We start from the raw sequence: 20,005 nt of genomic DNA, 5'->3' as shown, positions 1-20,005 counted from the left end.
AAGGGAAGATTTTGTAATAGTCCTCACAGAAAGAGCTGAACAAACATTTTTTCTGTGTGTGTGTGTGTGTGTGTGTGTGTGCGTGCGTGTGTGTGTGCGTGTGCGTGTTTAGAATGTTTGGGTGTGACTGATGTGAACAAACTTGTCATGACTTGCGTTTAGAGGTTACAGTCAGTGTCCATCCGGATTCAAACATCTGGTTGTTCAGGATCTGAAATCTTTTATCAGGAAGGTAGATTTAGAAAAAGCTGAGCACATGACGTGAAATCTTTTTAAAAGTGGGTTTAAAACTGTTACTTTAAAGAAATGACAATAAGACATAGGTTTCAGTGTATTTAGTATTTTACTATAATTAAACAGTTCTCATCAGGCTACAGACATTTATCAGTTTCAGTACTCCTGTTGTTAGGCTCTCTGGTGTTGGTGGTGAAGGAAAAGAGTGAGGACCCAAATGCAGGACAAACAGGCAGGTTTATTCCCCTGGATCATCCAGGGCTCAGGCAAAACACAGAACTCTCTGCCGTTTGGCAGGCAGGCAGACAGAGAAACGAAAAGCTCTTCTTCGGTGAACATGAATCAAGGTAACTAACTAGCAAGGGTAACGTAACTAATGTTCCGGCAGGGAACAAAGGAAAACCAGGGACATATATACAGAACTCAAGACACAGGTGAACATAATCTAACTAATGAGCACGGACACAAAGCTAACTGGGGTTAATACTGAACAGAACTAGAACACAGGAAACTGACCAAAATAAAGTACAAAACAGCAAACCAAGACTCGGGGCCTAACATCCTGTAGTGTGCTTTGAACCTGAACCTTAACAATGATATTATACAGGAGTTTACAGACTTTTTTTGCAGGATTGACATTGAAATATATTGTATAATTATAAATTATTTTAGCTTTAAAAGTCTTTTAGGTTTGAGGTTTATAATTATTAAAAATATTAATATGAATGTTTGTTGTGAGTCGAAGCCAATTGAGAAAGATTTCCGGAGTATTGTAGAATCTTAACTCTTAGTGAGTATGTGACCGGGCTGATGAAAAGGTATGTACACTGGATCTTTTATCTTTTAGTGTCAATTTTTCTATCAGTAATATTTGTGACATGTATATCTGACAACGTTGCTATTTACATTCCTTAAACTGTCTGCTTCTTAAGTGAAACTGAGTGCCCCAGAATACTGTGTGCACACTCAGCCAGTCTGTACTGTCCACACAGGGTTACTATTGTAATCTTAGCCTTAAAGAGCTGACTATTGTTTTTGATTCTACTTGTACTGATACAGTCAAGCCTGAAATTATTCAATTCAATTCAATTCAATTTATTTGTATAGCGCCAAATCACAATACAAATCATCTCAAGGCACTTTACAAAAACTAAAACTAAAAACCCAACAATTCCCTTATGAGCAAGCACTTGGCGACAGTGGAGAGGAAAAAACTCCCTTTAACGGAAGAAAAAAAAACCTCCAGCAGAACCGGGCTCAGTTTGGGCGGCCATCTGCCTCGACCGGTTGGGGTGAGTGGATAGAGCAGAGAGAAAAGAACAGCAACAATAAACAACAAATAGACACTGCAAGTTGGTGGGGCCAGTAACTGCACATCAGCGATAAACAGCTCCAGGACCAGGGACACCTGCAGAAGGTACAGAGAGAGAGAGAGAGAGAGAGGGAGGGAGAGAGTACAAACTAGGGTAGAGAGAGAGCACAAGGTTAGTAACATTCAATGGTGGAATATACATGAGGTGGGAGAGAAGAGGGGGGGGGGGGGGGGTTAGGGTAGGGGAGCTCAGTGCACCGATGGTCCTCGGGCAGTCTAGGCCTATAGCAGCATAACTAACTAAGGGATGGTTCAGGGTTGCCTGAAGCCAGCCCTAACTATATGCTTTGTCAAAGAGGAAGGTTTTAAGTCTAGCCTTAAAAGTACAGAGAGTGTCTGCCTCCTGAACCCAGGCTGAGAGCTGGTTCCACAGGAGAGGAGCTTGGTAGCTAAAGGCTCTGCCTCCCATTCTGCTTTTGAGAACTCTGGGAACCACAAGTAGGCCTGCACTCTGAGAGCGAAGTGGTCTATTGGGATAATATGGTACTATGAGGTCTTTAAGGTATGAAGGAGCTTGATTATGAAGGGATTTGTATGTGAGAAGAAGGATTTTAAATTCTATTCTATATTTTACAGGGAGCCAATGAAGAAAAGCCAATATAGGAGAAATATGATCTCTCTTGCTAGTTCCTGTCAGGACTCTGGCTGCGGCATTCTGGATTAATTGGAGGCTTTTTATTAAGATATTAGGACATCCAGATAGTAATGAGTTACAGTAATCTAGCCTTGAGGAAACAAATGCATGGACTAGTTTTTCTGCATCATTTTGAGACAGGATGTTCCTAATTTTGGAAATGTTGCGCAGGTGAAAGAATGCAGTTCTAGAAATTTGTTTTATGTGTGAGTTAAAGGACATGTCCTGGTCAAAAATAACTCCAAGGTTTTTTACAGTAGTGCTGGAGGCCAGGGCTATGCCATCTAGAGTAGCTATAATTTTAGAAAAGTTATTTCTGAGATTTTTAGGCCCAAATATAATGACTTCTGTTTTCTCCGAGTTTAAAAGTAAAAAGTTACTGGTCATCCAAGCCTTTATGTCAGTTAGACAGGCTTGAAGTCTGGTTAACTGGTTTGTGTTAACAGGTTTAATAGATAGATATAACTGAGTGTCATCCGCATAGCAGTGGTAATTAATAGAGTGCTTCCTAATGATATATCCTAAAGGAAGCATGTACAGGATGAACAGAATCGGTCCTAGCAGAGAACCTTGTGGAACTCCATAACTAACTTTTGTCCGTGTGGAAGGTTCATCATGAACATGAACAAACTGGAATCTGTCCGATAAATAGGATTGGAACCACTTTAACGCTGTTCCTCTGATACCAATCACATGCTCCAGTCTCTGTAATAAGATGTTGTGGTCAATGGTGTCGAATGCTGCACTAAGGTCTAGGAGGACAAGTATCGAAACAAGTCCATTATCTGAGGCTAAGAGAAGATCGTTGGTAACTTTCAACAGTGCTGTTTCTGTACTATGATGTGCTCTAAATCCTGATTGGAAATCTTCAAATAGTTCATTCCTGTGTAAGTGGTCTGATAGCTGCTTAGCAACAGCTTTTTCTAGAATTTTAGAAATAAATGGCAGGTTGGATATTGGTCTATAATTAGCCAAGACTCCTGGATCAAGACTAGGCTTTTTGAGTAAAGGTTTGATTACTGCAGTCTTAAAGGCCTGTGGTACGTAGCCTGATACTAGAGATAAATTTACCAAGTCCAATAAAGATGAGTTCATTAATGGCAGGGTGCCTTTAAGCTTTCTTCTCTTAGCCTCAGATAATGGACTTGTTTCGATACTTGTCCTCCTAGACCTTAGTGCAGCATTCGACACCATTGACCACAACATCTTATTACAGAGACTGGAGCATGTGATTGGTATCAGAGGAACAGCGTTAAAGTGGTTCCAATCCTATTTATCGGACAGATTCCAGTTTGTTCATGTCCATGATGAACCTTCCACACAAACAAAAGTTAGTTATGGAGTTCCACAAGGTTCTGTGCTAGGACCGATTCTGTTCACCCTGTACATGCTTCCTTTAGGATATATCATTAGGAAGCACTCTATTAATTACCACTGCTATGCGGATGACACTCAGTTATATCTATCTATTAAACCTGTTAACACAAACCAGTTAACCAGACTTCAAGCCTGTCTAACTGACATAAAGGCTTGGATGACCAGTAACTTTTTACTTTTAAACTCGGAGAAAACAGAAGTCATTATATTTGGGCCTAAAAATCTCAGAAATAACTTTTCTAAAATTATAGCTACTCTAGATGGCATAGCCCTGGCCTCCAGCACTACTGTAAAAAACCTTGGAGTTATTTTTGACCAGGACATGTCCTTTAACTCACACATAAAACAAATTTCTAGAACTGCATTCTTTCACCTGCGCAACATTTCCAAAATTAGGAACATCCTGTCTCAAAATGATGCAGAAAAACTAGTCCATGCGTTTGTTTCCTCAAGGCTAGATTACTGTAACTCATTACTATCTGGATGTCCTAATATCTTAATAAAAAGCCTCCAATTAATCCAGAATGCCGCAGCCAGAGTCCTGACAGGAACTAGCAAGAGAGATCATATTTCTCCTATATTGGCTTCTCTTCATTGGCTCCCTGTAAAATATAGAATAGAATTTAAAATCCTTCTTCTCACATACAAATCCCTTCATAATCAAGCTCCTTCATACCTTAAAGACCTCATAGTACCATATTATCCCAATAGACCACTTCGCTCTCAGAGTGCAGGCCTACTTGTGGTTCCCAGAGTTCTCAAAAGCAGAATGGGAGGCAGAGCCTTTAGCTATCAAGCTCCTCTCCTGTGGAACCAGCTCTTAGCCTGGGTTCAGGAGGCAGACACTCTCTGTACTTTTAAGGCTAGACTTAAAACCTTCCTCTTTGACAAAGCATATAGTTAGGGCTGGCTTCAGGCAACCCTGAACCATCCCTTAGTTAGTTATGCTGCTATAGGCCTAGACTGCCCGAGGACCATTGGTGCACTGAGCTCCCCTACCCCCCCCCCCCTTCTCTCCCACCTCATGTATATTCCACCATTGAATGTTACTAACCTTGTGCTCTCTCTCTCCCCTAGTTTGTGCTCTCTCCCTCCCTCTCTCTCTCTCTCTCTCTGTACCTTCTGCAGGTGTCCCTGGTCCTGGAGCTGTTTATCGCTGATGTGCAGTTACTGGCCCCACCAACTTGCAGTGTCTATTTGTTGTTTATTGTTGCTGTTCTTTTCTCTCTGCTCTATCCACTCACCCCAACCGGTCGAGGCAGATGGCCGCCCAAACTGAGCCCGGTTCTGCTGGAGGTTTTTTTCTTCCGTTAAAGGGAGTTTTTTCCTCTCCACTGTCGCCAAGTGCTTGCTCATAAGGGAATTGTTGGGTTTTTAGTTTTAGTTTTTGTAAAGTGCCTTGAGATGATTTGTATTGTGATTTGGCGCTATACAAATAAAGTTGAATTGAATTGAATTGAATAGTCTGCCGCCAGTCTGCAGACGAACCACACAACACACACAACACGACACGCCTGCAAGACAAAAGTGATTCGCTTACCCGGATGTTCAGCTACTCACCTCGGTATTATTCATACCCCCGGCAAATTCTGACTTAAAGTTACATTTATTCACATGCCACTTTTTTCCACAATGATTCCTCTTGTACATCGTCTTATTTTCTTCTGGGAGATGCCTGTGTCATTTATAATCAATTGATATTGTTGGTTGAATAAAAGTAAATTTAAGTCAGAATTTGCCAGGGGTATGAATAATTTCGGGCTTGACTCTATATTTAACTTGGTGGCTCCTCTTAGAGATAAACATTCCAAACCAGTGACAGAGCCATGGCTGAATGCCGCCACTTGTATCGTAAGATGTGTCTGTATATATGCTGAGAGGAAATGGAAGCAGGATTGTGTTCAAATCTCTTTAGAGATTCTAAAAAACTGATTATTGGAGTATCAAAGACCTGTAAATGCTGCAAAAACTTATTTATATATAATATTATATAATATTTTATATAATATTATTTTTTATAAAAAGAATTCAAGTCGAAAACAAATCATCATCCATCCATCTTCTTCTGCTTATCCGGGGCCGGGTCGCGGGGGCAGTAGCCGAATCAGGGATACCCAGACTTCCTTCTTCCTGGACACTTCCTCCAGCTCTTCCGGGGGGACACCGAGGCGTTCCCAGGCCAGCCGGAAGACATAGTCCCTCCAGCGTGTCCTAGGTCTTCCCCGGGGCCTCTTCCCGGTGGGACATGCCGGGAACACCTCCCCAGGAAGGCGCCCAGGAGGCATCCGAAACAGATGCCCGAGCCACTTCAACTGACTCCTCTCGATGTGGAGGAGCAGCGGCTCTACTCCGAGCTCCTCCCGGGTGACTGAGCTCCTCACCCTATCTCTAAGGGAGCGCCCGGCCACCCTGCGGAGGAAGCTCATTTCAGCCGCTTGTATCCGCGATCTCGTTCTTTCGGTCATGACCCAGAGCTCATGACCATAGGTGAGAGTAGGAACGTAGATTGACCGGTAAATCGAGAGCTTCGCCTCCCGGCTCAGTTCCTTCTTCACCACAACGGACCGGTACACCGACCGCCTTACTGCTGCCGATGCCCCGACCCGTCTGTCAATCTCGCGTTCCGTCCTTCCCTCACTCGTGAACAAGACCCCGAGATACTTAAACTCCTCCACTTGAGGCAGGATCTCTCACTTTTTATTTAATCCATATGAACGTAAGGAGAAGTCCGTTTTTTCCCGTCTTACCTCATTACAGGTGTTATATAGTGTATTGGTTACGTGCTGTTGCTGGTTGTAGTCACTAGAGGGCGCTCTAGTGTTGGGACTCAGACAGTTAGGAGGAATTCATTCCCGGGAGGTTGTCACACCCCGGAGTTACGAAGCGAGTTGTTGGTGCTTGGCAATAAAAACTAATTGAATGAAGACCAACCTCCCTGGCCTCTTTCGTAGGCTTTATGACGATATCACATATGGCGACGAGGATAAAGCTAAGCTGCGTGAAACTGTTGTAATTTTGGTTCATCATTGTCAAGTGCACCGTGTGAGGTTAGCTGGCAAGGAAGTGGAGCTAGCCTAAAAGTCACGACGGTGATTAGCTTAGCGGACCATTGAGCGAGCTTGAAAGAGAGTTTGGCACTCTCAGCGAGGTGAAGGGCGACACCATGGCGGCTACGGTGGGTTCCGTGGCACCTTTTGACAGCTCGATTCAGACTTGGGAAGAGTACTGTGAGATTCTTCACCATTTCTTCGTGGCTAATGACATTACAGACGTCGAAAGAAAGCGTGCGGTGCTGTTGAGCGGGGTGGGGCCCCAAACATATTCGCTGATGAGAAATTTGTTGAGTCCTGACAGACCGGGAGACCGTTCATATGATGAACTGGTGAGTCTGTTGAAAAATCATTTAAACCCAAAGCCAAGTGAAAGTATGCAACGGTGGAAGTTTAACTCAAGGAACAGAAAGCAAGATGAAAGTGTGAGTGAGTATGTGGCAGAACTGAGGAAACTCGCACAGGACTGTAATTTTGGAGACAATTTGACGGTGATGCTAAGAGACCGGCTGGTCTGCGGCATAAATGATGGCAAGATACAAAGAAGATTGTTGTCTGAAGACGGGCTGACCTTTGAGAAAGCTTTCAAACATGCTCAAACAATAGAGGCAGCAAACAAGGACATGGTGGATTTGCATAACACGACGGAGCAGTCGAATGGCAACCAGTCCGCGGCAGCGGGGTCGATAAACAAAATGGAGGACCCCCGAGCACAATATCTGCTGGACATGAGGAAGTGTTACAGATGTGGTGGGACAAACCACTTAGCAAAGGACTGTCGTTTTACAAAAGCGACATGTCATCATTGTGGTAAGATGGGCCACATCCAAAGAGCTTGCAGGATGAAGAAACGGGGGAGTGAAAGGACTCAAACACACTGCCCGGTTCTGCTGGAGGTTTTTTTTCTTCCGTTAAAGGGAGTTTTTTCCTCTCCACTGTCGCCAAGTGCTTGCTCATAAGGGAATTGTTGGGTTTTTAGTTTTAGTTTTTGTAAAGTGCCTTGAGATGATTTGTATTGTGATTTGGCACTATACAAATAAAATTGAATTGAATTGAATTGAATTGAATTGAATTGAACTACAAAGGGGGGAAAGGTAAAAAGACATATTTTATGCAAGAAGAAGGGGAGGAAAACAGTAGTGAGGAAGATTTCAGGGTCTCACACATACAGACTAGTGAACATACCATGTACACATTGAAGGAAGCGATAGACGTACCCAGGGAAGAACCTATAAAAAAAGAGCTAAAAGTAAATGGAACACAAGTAACATATGAAGTTGATACAGGCTGTGGGTATACTATAATGTCAAAAAGGGCATTTTACAAACTGTTCAGGCACACAAACAAACCTCAGCTATCAAAGTGTGGGTTAAAACTGAAGACATATGGGGGTCATAAAGTGCCAGTGCTAGGGGCAGCGAAGGTCAAAGATGTTAGTTGTGGTTGTGGTAAAGGGATCAGGGCCTAGTCTAGTGGGAAGAGGGTGGATTAAAGCTCTCAAGTTAGACTGGCAGTGGTTTCACAAAGTCAGTGACAGAAGCGACACACTTCAGGAAGTGTTGTCAAAACATGAGGAAGTGTTTAAGGATGAGCTGGGGATGTTGAAAGGCTTCACAGCAAAGATTCGGGTGACCAATGACGTTGAACCCTGTTTTTATAAACCCAGATCAGTGCCTTTTGCCATGAAACAGAAAGTAGAGCAGGAGATAGAGAGGCTCTTGCGGGAGAAAATTATTGAGCCAGTGAAGTTTGCAGAATGGGCAGCACCAATTGTACCAGTTTTGAAGCCGGACTCTAGGGTGCGAATTTGTGGGGACTATAAATTGACAGTGAACAAAGTGTCATCCATTGAGCAGTACCCCATTCCAAAAATGGAGGATATGATAGCCAGTTTAACAGGAGGAAACAGATACTCTAAGTTAGACATGAGCCATGCCTACCAACAGATTGTTTTAGATGAGGAGTCAAGAAAGTTTGTAACAGTAAACACACACAAGGGGCTTTTCACATACACAAGATTACCTTTTGGGGTGAGCTCCAGTCCAGCCATTTTCCAGCGCACTATGGAAGGAGTGTTACAAGGAATGAAAAATGTGGCAGTGTACCTGGATGACATCATCCTGACTGGAAAAGATGACAAAGAGCACATACAGACATTAGAGCAGGTGCTCCAAAGACTGGAAGAGGCGGGACTATGCTTGAAGAGGAGCAAGTGTCAGTTTATGGAAAAAGAAGTGACCTTTTTAGGGCATCGAGTGGACAAGGAGGGGTTGCACCCACTACCAGCCAAAGTAAAAGCAGTACAGGAGGCTCCAGTTCCCACATCAGTGACCGAACTAAAAGCATATTTGTTGAATTTTTACAATAAGTTCCTACCACACCTGTCAACAACATTGGCTCCTCTGCACACATTGCTGAGAAAGGATACACCCTGGTCATGGGGGCTGGCCCAGGAGACAGCTTTTAATCAGTCAAAGGAACTGTTGCAAACCAGTGAAGTGTTAGTGCACTATGATGAAAACAAAGAACTGATACTTGCCTGTGATGCATCACCCTATGGGGTGGGGGCAGTATTAGCACACCGTATGCCTGGGGGAGAGGAGAGACCTATAGGGTTTGCCTCAAGGACACTGACAACAGCAGAAAAGAACTATTCCCAGCTAGACAAAGAAGGTTTGGCTGTGATATATGGCGTGAAGTATTTTCACAAATATCTGTACGGCAGGAAATTTGTGATTTGCACTGACCATAAACCATTGATAAGCCTATTAAACAAAATGAAAGGTGTACCCCAAATGGCATCACAGCGAATAATGAGATGGGCTGTCCTGTTACGAGCATATGAGTATGTTATCAGATACAGAGCAGGAAAGGACAATGGTAATGCTGATGGGTTGAGCCGACTCCCATTGCCTGTGGAGCCCAGTGGGCGGGCACCAGAAGAACGAGTCTTAATGCTGGACCAAGATCAGAGTCCCCTGGCCACATCGCAGCAGTTACAAAGATGGACAACCAGAGATCCCGTACTGTCCAGGGTACGTGAATATATTTTGAGAGGATGGCCAGATCACCATGAAATAGCTTTCGCACCGTACAGACAAAGATCACAAGAGTTGAGTGTGCAAGATGGCTGTGTACTGTGGGGGTCACGTGTGGTGATACCAGAGAAAGGCCGAGCGGCCATGATGGAACAGCTTCATCAGTCACATCCGGGAATGAGCCGCATGAAAGGATTGGCAAGAAGCTACATGTGGTGGCCTTATATGGATACGGACATTGAGAATAAGGTAAAGTCATGCCCCACATGCCAGGAAAACAGGAAGGCCCCGGCCAGCGCTCCGTTACATCCCTGGGAGTGGCCGGAGAAACCATGGAGAAGACTACACATTGATTATGCAGGGCCTATGATGGGGAAAATGTTCTTAGTGATAGTTGATGCACACTCAAAGTGGTTAGAGGTATATCCGGTAAAATCAGCGACATCGGAAGCAACCATCAGATGTCTGAGAAGCAGTTTCTGCATACATGGGATTCCGGAGATGATTGTGTCAGATAATGCTCAGTGTTTTGTAAGTGATCAAATGAAGAAGTTGAATGAAGAAGTCGAAATGGAGTCACTCACGTCACATCAGCACCTTATCACCCCTCATCTAACGGGTTAGCGGAGAGAGCAGTGCAAACATTCAAGGAGTTAATGAAGAGAAGCACAGGAGATACATTGGAGACAAAGTTGAACAGAGCCTTGTTTAACTATCGCATCACCCCTCAATCTACAACAGGTATGTCACCTGCTGAGTTGTTGATGGGAAGGAAATTGAGGTGCACCTTGGATCTCATTCACCCAGACTTAAAGCAAAAAGTGAAAGCAAAACAAGCAAATCAGGAAGCTAATCATGACAGGCATGTCAGAGAGCGCCATTTCAGAGTAGGAGACTCTGTGTACACAAGGAACTATGGCTTTGGACCAAAGTGGATACCAGGCCTAATTCAGGGCATTACAGGCCCCGTTTCTTATACTGTCAAGTTGGGAAATGGCAATGTTGTCAGGAGACATGTGGATCAGTTGTTCAATGGACAGAAAGGGGATTCCAGTAATCCAATGCAGGCGATACGAGCAAGAGCAGGTAGATACGGGAACTGAACAAGCTGAGGCTGTGGTGGTAACAAGTGAAGAACTCAGCACAGAAGGCGAAATAACGGAGAGTTCACCAGTTAAAGAGCTGCGTCGATCACAAAGGAATAGGAGACCACCAGCTCACTTGAAGGACTTTGCAAAGTAGACTACAGCACTTGGAGTTAGGAGTGTGGGAATTAGGAGTGTATGTTTTGTTTCGAATACTGTTGTAAAAAAAAAAAAAAAAAAAAAAAAAAAAAAGGGGGGAGAGGATTGCTAATATTTACTATTTTTATATCTTGTGGTAGTTCATGCCATGTAGTTCTCTGTTTTTATTTTTTTTTTATTTTTTTTTTTAAATTAGAGAGTACTTTATTCTTAAGGGGGGAGGGGTGTTATATAGTGTATTGGTTACGTGTTGTTGCTGGTTGTAGTCACTAGAGGGCGCTCTAGTGTTGGGACTCAGACAGTTAGGAGGAATTCATTCCCGGGAGGTTGTCACACCCTGGAGTTACGAAGTGAGTTGTTGGTGCTTGGCAATAAAAACTAATTGAATGAAGACCAACCTCCCTGGCCTCTTTCGTAGGCTTTATGACGATATCACAACAGGTAATGCGACCCCCCCCTTGTACTCTGTTCACTGTTCACATGTAAATAATCTCAGGTGAACCAGGTAAATATGTGCACGCCCCCGAGAAATGACATGATTTTAACTCAAATGACAAATGTTTGGCTCTGCATTGTATTGTATTGTGCTGCACTAATCCCCTCTCAGCCACACTGACTGAAAGGCTCATTATGCATGCCTTTGTCTGGTCGTTGAGTGTGTCTTTTGTCTTCTCAGGTAAATCACATGACTATTCATGCTGAGACACATCTTCTTGCATATGGCCTTTTTGGACAAAAAGTGTCTTAGAAAATTTAAATCAGTGTATTGTTTACTGTGAATAAGTGAACAAGATGACTTTCACATCATTATGAAGTAAACACTTTAGCCTACATGCAGTTCTCCAAAGTCTTGTGAACCAATGTTCTGTTTTAGTTTTATGGTCTTATTTCAGTGACTAAAAAATTGTAGTTTTTCACTAACCATGCATAAATACTGTTTTCTCAAAAGCACAATCATGTATAAACTTGCTGCTCACATATTATTGTAGCCCAGTTTGTGCTGATTAGTGTTATCAGACTTTAGCTATTAATATGTTTAAAAGCAACTGAAAAAAGCAGAAATGTCAGGGCATGTCAAAATTTGTCCAGGGCCCCAAAACCCCTCAGACCCCAGAGTCTTAAACTAATGTTCAATCCATAAGAAGCTGCTGCCCGTACAGGTGGAACACTGACTTACTTTGTTCCTTTGATCTTCAGGGTCCCTCATTTCCTTCTAAGACCACAGAAGATGAGTGTTTGTGGCGATGAAAAGGAGGACAGACCAGGGTCTCCAGGATCCATCTGTCTGTCTATGAAGAGTGACTGGTCCAAGGACAGAAGTCCAGACTTCACTAACAAACCTAGATCCTTAGACACAAAGTAAGAGACTTCCTCGTCACATAAAAGAAAGAACGTTTATTATTTGCTGATTGTTTTAAATGTCCTTACCACCAGTTATTCACTTACATATTGTGAAAGTAGTGTGTATGATTAGCCAATCATGTCTCATCGACAGTATTAAAATCAGGGCCCCCCAGGGTGGTGTATGCAGTCCATTACTGTACACACTTTACACACACAACTGCTGTGCCTCTTTTCCTTCAAATGGCATCATAAAGTTCACCAACAACACCATGGTGCTAGACCTCATCACCAATAATGATGTGGCCCTCTACAGAAGGGAAATGGAACACCTGGCAGCATGGTGTGATGACCTCAACATCAAGAAGACCAAGAAAATAATCGTGGAATTCCGCAGGAATACAGACATCACCCATTCATCACTCCTTATTGGAAACAAGACGGTCACCAGGTTTAAATTGCTCGGCCTAACTGTGACAGAGGACTTACCGTGGGGCAATAACACCACCTTTGCATAGGGAAGGCCCAGCAGCACTATCTGAATAAACTGAGAGGAGCCAAACTTCGTCAAGAAGTCCTGGTGAATTTTTATCACTGTGTCGTAGAGAGCGTGCTAACTGATGGACTTTTGGTCTGGTTCTACAGCTGCTCCAAGGGTGAAAACCGGGAACTGCAATGGGTGGTAAAAACAATCTATTCAGTCTTTACAATTAATAATATGTGTAAAATTTTGTGGTTCTCACAGACAGAGACCAGATTCTCCAGGATCCACCTGTCTGTCTATGAAGAGTGACTGGTCCAAAGCCAGATGTCCAGACTTCAGTAATGGACCTGGACATGCAGCCAAGAGACTGTAAGAGACTGTTTCTTCTGTAAACTAACGTGAAGGTGATTTAACGAGTAGGAACACAAAACACAGCTCTAGTTTCTCTAGCAGAAAGAAATCAACATATGTCACAGACAAATGTTGCAGATAATCACAGACAGTCACCTCCATCCAGGAGCTGTGACTGAAGAATGTACACCTACCTACCTTTGGCTGCTATTATGATTATTCAATTACCAAAAATGCAAGTTTTGCAAAGATATACCTTCCATCTACCACAAGTACGCAGTGGCTATTTTCTAACTTTATTAAGGTAGCATCACTTTTAACAGCCTGAGTGCTCCTGCTGCCAGTAATCAGTCTCCAGGCAGACACACTATTCAGCACAACACCCCTGGCAACATTAGCTGACGAGTAAGAACAAAGTACAATAACAGTCACTCAAAACTAACTGGCCAATGAGGATACGATCTTGTAACACCCGCCCCCACAAGACTTTTGCGCCAGAACTGAAACTGAAAAAAGGAGAACTGAAAAAAAACTAAACTGAAAAAAATATTTACACTTTTAGTGTCCTCATTTCTGTTCAGTTTTTTTTTGTCTCAAATCTCATTCCACAGACACAAGGCAGGGCTGTACCAGGCCTCTCAAAGGGAGCACCATTGCCTGATCTGGTAGCAGCCTTTCTGTCTGTCATCTCAGTGTCTGAATCTGACTCTCTCAGAAACTGTCATCACATATATATGGTTAAATGAGTACCACAACCCCAGCAGCTGTATAAAATCAACACAGGGCAGAGGTCTGCTGGCTTTTTTGACATTAGTGTAAATCAGATGGGATGAAACATTGTTAAAAACATTAAACTGCTTAGATTTCCAGTGGGTTCTGTGGATTATCCAGGTTGAGGGCAGCACTAAATACATTTCAGAGAACTAAAAACACAAATCTGGACCAAAAACAATTTAATAGTAAATGATAACAAAGAGCTAGAACTAGACACTGAGCTGCATTTGTTATAATTCAATCTGAAACAAACCAAAAAAGTGGCTACTTGTTAATTTTCTCCACACTCTTTATAGCTGAAGTCTGAAGTGCTAACACTTCCTTACTTCTCACAGCCTGATCAGTTAACAGCTGATCAATTTCAGCTTCAGTCAATTTCAACACAGAAGAATTGATAACACTAACAGTTTTTATAGTAAGTATAAACACAACTACTGATAAACCAACAAATTTCTTTTCATGCCCACAGGGATAGAATGGGGAGTCATGTTTCTGAGGAGCAGCAGCTGTTGAGTGCTTTGTGTCAGGATGTCCTGAAGGACCCAGTCTCTACCAGTTGTGGACACTGGTTCTGTAGAAGGTGCATCACCTCATACTGGCACCAGTCTGGTTCACCAGGAGACTGTCCCTGTTTTCAGTTTGGAGAACAATCCACAACCAGTAGGACATTTCAATTGGTTCCTTTACAGTCAAGACTGTGTAAAACAAATGTCATTTTGATTAGAGCCTTTTTTCTTGTCTTACAGTGGACTCTGGTCTGCAGGTGATTTTAGATCAACATAAGACGAGTCTGAAGAGGAGATGTGAACACGTAACTGAAGGAACTGATCCAACAGGAAGTGAAACCCTCCTCAACAGGATCTACACTGATCTCTACATCACAGAGGGACTGAGTGAAGAGGTTAATACCCAACATGAGGTCAGGCAGCTGGAGACCACTTACAAGATGAATACCTTCCATGATACTCCAATCAAGTCCCACAAGATCTTTAAATCCTCCCCTGACCAGCAGAGACCCATCAGAGTGGTTCTGACCAATGGCGTTGCTGGTGTTGGAAAAACCTTTTCAGTGCAGAAGTTCACTCTAGACTGGGCAGACACCTCAGAAAACCAAGATGTCAGTCTGCTGGTCCTGCTTTCCTTCAGGGAGCTGAACCTGATCAAAGATGAACAGATCAGTCTTCTTAGGCTTCTCCATGTTTTCCATCCAACATTACAGAAGGTCACAGCAGAGCAGCTGGCTCTCTGTAAAGTTCTGTTCATCTTTGATGGCCTGGATGAAAGCAGACTTTCACTAGATTTCAAAAACAGGAAGGTAGTGTCTGATGTCACACAGGAGGCCTCAGTGAATGAGCTGCTGACAAACCTCATCCAGGGGAATCTGCTTCCCTCAGCTCTGGTCTGGATAACTTCACGACCTGCAGCAGCCAATCAGATCCCTCCTACATGTGTGGACAGGATGACAGAAGTCCGAGGCTTCACTGACGCCCAGAAGGATGAGTACTTCAGGAGGAGGTCCAGTGATGAAGAGCTGTCCAGCAGAATGCTCTCACACATCAAAGCATCAAGGAGCCTCCACATCATGTGTCAAATCCCAGTCTTCTGCTGGATCACTGCTACAGTTCTGGAACACATGTTGACCACAGAGCAGAGAAGAGAGCTGCCCAGGACCCTGACTGACCTGTACTCACACTTCCTGCTGGTTCAGACAAACAGGAAGAAGCACAAGTACCATGAGGGACATGAGACAAGTCCACAGGAGTTGACTGAGGCTGACAGGGAAGTTCTTCTGAAGCTGGGGAGGCTGGCATCTGAACATCTTGAGAAAAGAAACATCATGTTCTACCAAGAAGACCTGGAGCAGTGTGGTCTGGATGTCACAAAGGCCTCAGTGTACTCAGGTATTTGTACAGAGATCTTCAAAAGAGAGCGTGTGATAATCCAGAAATCAGTCTATTGCTTTGTTCATCTGAGTGTTCAGGAGTTTATGGCTGCAGTCTACATGGTCCACTGTTACACCAACAGGAAGAAAGACATACTGGAGAAGTTCCTGGAATATTGGGAAAATATTGAAGATGAGCCATTCATTGATTATGATGAAGATGATGACCGGGAAGATGACCATTACCCCTCCCTTGATGACTTCCTATATAAAGCCATGGAGAAGTCCCTGGAAAGTAAAACTGGCCACCTGGACCTGTTCGTCCGCTTCCTTCATGGCCTCTGTCTGGAGTCCAACCAGAGACTTTTAGGAGGCCTGCTGGGTCAGACAGAGAACAGCCCAGAAACCATCCAGAGAGTCATAAACAACTTGAAGGAGAAAGAAGCTAAGTTTATATCTCCTGACAGAAGCATCAACATCTTCCACTGTCTGATGGAGCTGAATGACCACTCAGTCCATCAGGAGATCCAAGAGTTTCTGAAGTCAGAGAACAGATCAGAGAAGAGACTCTCTCAGATTCAGTGCTCAGCTGTGGCCTACATGCTGCAGATGTCAGATGAGGTCCTCGATGATTTAGACCTCGATAAGTACAACACAACATGGATGGGACGACTGAGACTGATTCCAGCTGTGAGGAACTGCAGAAAAGCTGTGTAAGTCCAACTTGAATTATCATCATACACTGTACAGCTCTTGTGACTGGGTCATAGTTTCTCAAGTCTATGTTTAATCATGAATCTATAATTGACAATAGAATGACAAGGCTTTACAGGTAAACAGCTTAGCAAGAACAGACAAGTGATTCTGTGTAACCAGGCAACATGGAGCATCTGGGAAATGCCTAATCCAAAGATCCTTTGAGGAACTAATTAGCAAATGAGGGGCAGCTGTGTCGCAGGTGATAAATGAGACAGTTCAGGTGATCCAGTGAAGAACATATAAAACAGAATGTTTTGTTACCACAGGTAGAGATATAAATGTACACAAAAACAAACACTCGTGTGTTGAGGCTCTACTGAAAGCTACTGAAGTTCTAACATCTATTTGATGGAGAAACAATAAAATCATTTATCGTCACCAGGCTTACCTGTCCATAAAAATAGCTGTAAAGAACAGGCCTCTATGGAGACAGGAAAGCGACTGTAACTTTTCTTTCATTGAAATTAACCTTTGGAAATACTACTGAAAACGTTGCAATGGTACTGAAAGTATTACAACTGACAAATGCATCTAATTAACTAGTTATTTGATTTTTTTTTTTTTTTATTCTTTAATTTGTCTTCTGATTTTGTTTGTTGGTGTGGGTCCTTTTCTAGGGATAAGCAACAATTTTCGAATACTGTAATAGTCATTTAATTGAAAAAAAAAATTTGTGATTTTTGTTTTGTCTTTAAAAACAAAGCAACTGTTTTTGCTTGCTTTTGCCAGCGCCTGGAAATAATGTGATAACGAGGTCAGCATATAATTTTACTCTATCGCCAAATACAAAGAGCAGAAACAAATAGTGCCAATTCAGCCAGGGCCAGGTTAACTTTGCATATAACAACTCTGCATAGACATCTAAAGGCAAGGCACTGGGTGCAGTCAGCACAACAGTCTGGAAATAGGAGCAGACTGGAGCTGGGTCAGGTTGGAGGTATATGATTTATTAAATAATATTCAAATATTTATCAACAAATATTGAGTAGCATTTTACCTTGAAGTGCCCATCCTGATCTTTTTCTGAGAGACTTGTTTTTCATTGACACAGACAGTTTTATTTATTTAAGTGGGATGCCAGTCATTTTTTTTCTGTTTCAGAAAAAAGTCACTGTTTTGACGTGGAGAGGAGGGCATTTATGGGCATTTTGGATTATTATTATTGATTATTCGATTGTTATTTTCATTTACATTATCATTATTAGTGTGTTTCTGTCATAATATGTAGTTATATATTGTAGATTATATCACTGACTTTATATTCATTATTTAATATATTTTAAATAAATTTTTTTTGTTATTTATTTTGTTTTTACTTTATTTTTGTTTTAACTATATTAATTCTATATTCAGACTTGGTGAATGTTTGCTCTCAGAGACTCACCATGAAGCTGTGGCCTCAGCTCTGAAGTCCAACCCCTCCCATCTGACAGAACTGGACATGACAGGAAGCAAATCACAGGATTCGGGAGTTAAACTTCTCTCTGATGCACTACAGAGTCCACATTGTAGGCTGGAGTCACTTTTGTGAGTTCATTTACTTCTTTTGCTTTGTACATTTTTAACTGCTCAAACATTTTGGACATTAGCTGCATCTTGCTCACCCAGTCAAGAATATCCTTTAAAAATCAAAAATTATTTTTTCACACTTTGAAGATGGTTATGTTCAGTACTAACAATACTATCTAAGAAGTTGTTAATTTGTAACATTTTCAGAAATATGGATGTTGGCAGTTATTTTGAAAGTGTCAGGATACAGTTTTTAAGATGGACTCAAATGCCAGACAAGCACACCCACAAGACAGGATCAGAAACAAAGGGTTTTACTGGAACCAGATGAGAGAGGAGAATGAGGCATGTTATGCTAACATTAGCTAACATTAACAGTAACCTTTTATTTTGATTTTCAGAAGGCTAGATGTTCTGTCTATGACCTAACGAGGTGTGGAATTAGTTACTACATAATCACTCAGACTCAAAAGGCATCACCAGCTTTTTGCATACAATAAATCATACCAGAGTACTTTGATATCAAAATGCATATAGGTTGGCAGGTCTGTGAAGCCTTGATAAATGCACATAGGGGTGTCAGGGAAGCAGGCAGGCAGATTAGAGTGGGAAAGAGTTTAACTCAATGCAGAGAAGGGTTTTGGAAAGCGGGCAGGAAACCGGAACTGAGGCAGATTGCAAAAAGCAGACAGGAGACTGGGAGTAGACAGAGATCTTAGTCAGGGACTAATGGGGTCAGAGTCAGGCTAGTTGTAGACAGGCTAGCAGAGTAACTGACGGGGAGTGGGCAGGTGGCTTTGTTAAGGACAGACTGAGTCAAAAACAGGCACTTAGACAGACTGGCCATCAGATGATGCACAGGATACACGAGCATAAAAGGATTAAAGACAATCTGGCAACTGACAAAAAATGGCTGTGTCTTTTATTCAATCACAGCAATTATAACCAAGGTCTAAAAAAAATAGAAACACATCACTGAAGGTTCACCAAAATAAAAGCTTGGGACTGACAAACCTGTCGTTAATTGGAACACAAATATTCAATTTTTAAAAAAGTATACATTTTAAGTTTGTGTTGTGAAGATGGCAGTGAGAAGACTCTTTAGTAATTATATTGTTTCTTCATCCACAGACTTGCTAACTGTGGTCTGACAGAGACCAGCTGTGATTGTCTGGTCTCAGCTCTGAAGTCCTACACCTCCCATCTGAGATACCTGGACTTGAGTAGAAACAACTTGCAGGATTCCGGGGTGAAGCTACTTTCTGCTGGACTGGAGAGTCCACACTGTAGACTGGAGACTCTAAGGTTTTTAGCTGTTTAATGACTACATTCATTGGAATTAGATTTTTATGTAATATTTAAATGTTACACTTATTTACACCTTAAAATCCATCCATCCATTATCTATACTTGCTTATTATTAATTAGGGCCCCAGGAATCTGCTGGAACCTATCCCAGCTTTCTTTGGGTGAAAGGCACGGGTACACTCTGGACAGGTCACCAGTCCATCTCAGGGCCACATAGAGACAAACTACCTCACACACTCACACTCACTCCTATGGGCAATTTAGAGTCACCAATCAACCTGACATACATGTTTTTGGACTGTGGGAGGAAACCAGAATACCTGGAGAAAACCCACTCAAGCACTTGCAAACTCAGAAAGGCCCCTGCAAACCTAGGCCCTTCTTTCTGTGAGGCTACAGTGTCAGCATGGTGCCCCCCTTGAAATTCACAAATCTAGAATGCCAACCAACTTCTAAGATTGCACTTCATGTCTCCCTTTTAGCAACACACACCTATAAGTGCAAACGTCAGTGATGTTTTAATGCAGGACTAATTATGGTCCTTGTGGTGGCTTGCAATGAATCAGCCTTTAGTTTCGTGGAACTCTAACTTACATTAGTCTAATCTAAAAGCATTCTAACATTACATTACATTGTTTTGACCACCAA

The 20,005-nt window shown here is 42.4% G+C and overlaps 3 protein-coding genes and 1 pseudogene across 9 annotated transcripts in view; 3 read left to right on the top strand and 1 right to left on the bottom strand.

Annotated features, from left to right (window-relative positions):
- Positions 1-20,005, top strand: part of LOC113137743 (NACHT, LRR and PYD domains-containing protein 12-like) — an 884,868-nt gene that overhangs the window by 38,455 nt on the left and 826,408 nt on the right. The gene's annotated exons all lie outside the window — the stretch shown is intronic.
- The window catches only part of LOC113137738 (zinc finger protein 208-like), an 852,137-nt pseudogene that overhangs the window by 131,464 nt on the left and 700,668 nt on the right, over positions 1-20,005 (bottom strand).
- LOC113137744 (zinc finger protein 665-like) overlaps positions 1-20,005 on the top strand; it is a 323,439-nt gene that overhangs the window by 258,140 nt on the left and 45,294 nt on the right. The window lies entirely within an intron of this gene.
- The window catches only part of LOC113137741 (NACHT, LRR and PYD domains-containing protein 12-like), a 38,093-nt gene that overhangs the window by 15,550 nt on the left and 2,538 nt on the right, over positions 1-20,005 (top strand). For 4 of the 7 annotated variants that reach the window (XM_026319568.1, XM_026319572.1, XM_026319570.1 and 1 more), the window contains 7 exons: positions 12,147-12,308; positions 13,036-13,143; positions 13,737-13,790; positions 14,369-14,559; positions 14,646-16,494; positions 17,894-18,067; positions 19,181-19,354. In XM_026319568.1, coding sequence (XP_026175353.1) covers positions 12,178-12,308; positions 13,036-13,143; positions 13,737-13,790; positions 14,369-14,559; positions 14,646-16,494; positions 17,894-18,067; positions 19,181-19,354 — 2,681 coding nt within the window. In that variant the 5' untranslated portion in view covers positions 12,147-12,177. Of the gene's footprint in view, positions 1-12,146; positions 12,309-13,035; positions 13,144-13,736; positions 13,791-14,368; positions 14,560-14,645; positions 16,499-17,893; positions 18,068-19,180; positions 19,355-20,005 lie in introns of those variants that run through there. The other 3 variants (XM_026319569.1, XM_026319573.1, XM_026319574.1) reach the window with 3 other exon arrangements.

The sequence above is a fragment of the Mastacembelus armatus genome, unplaced genomic scaffold, assembly GCF_900324485.2.
Source record: "Mastacembelus armatus unplaced genomic scaffold, fMasArm1.2, whole genome shotgun sequence".
Classification (NCBI taxonomy): Eukaryota; Metazoa; Chordata; class Actinopteri; order Synbranchiformes; family Mastacembelidae; genus Mastacembelus; species Mastacembelus armatus.
The sequence above is the reverse complement of the archived record's forward strand: the minus strand, read 5'-3'. Positions and strand labels throughout refer to the sequence as shown.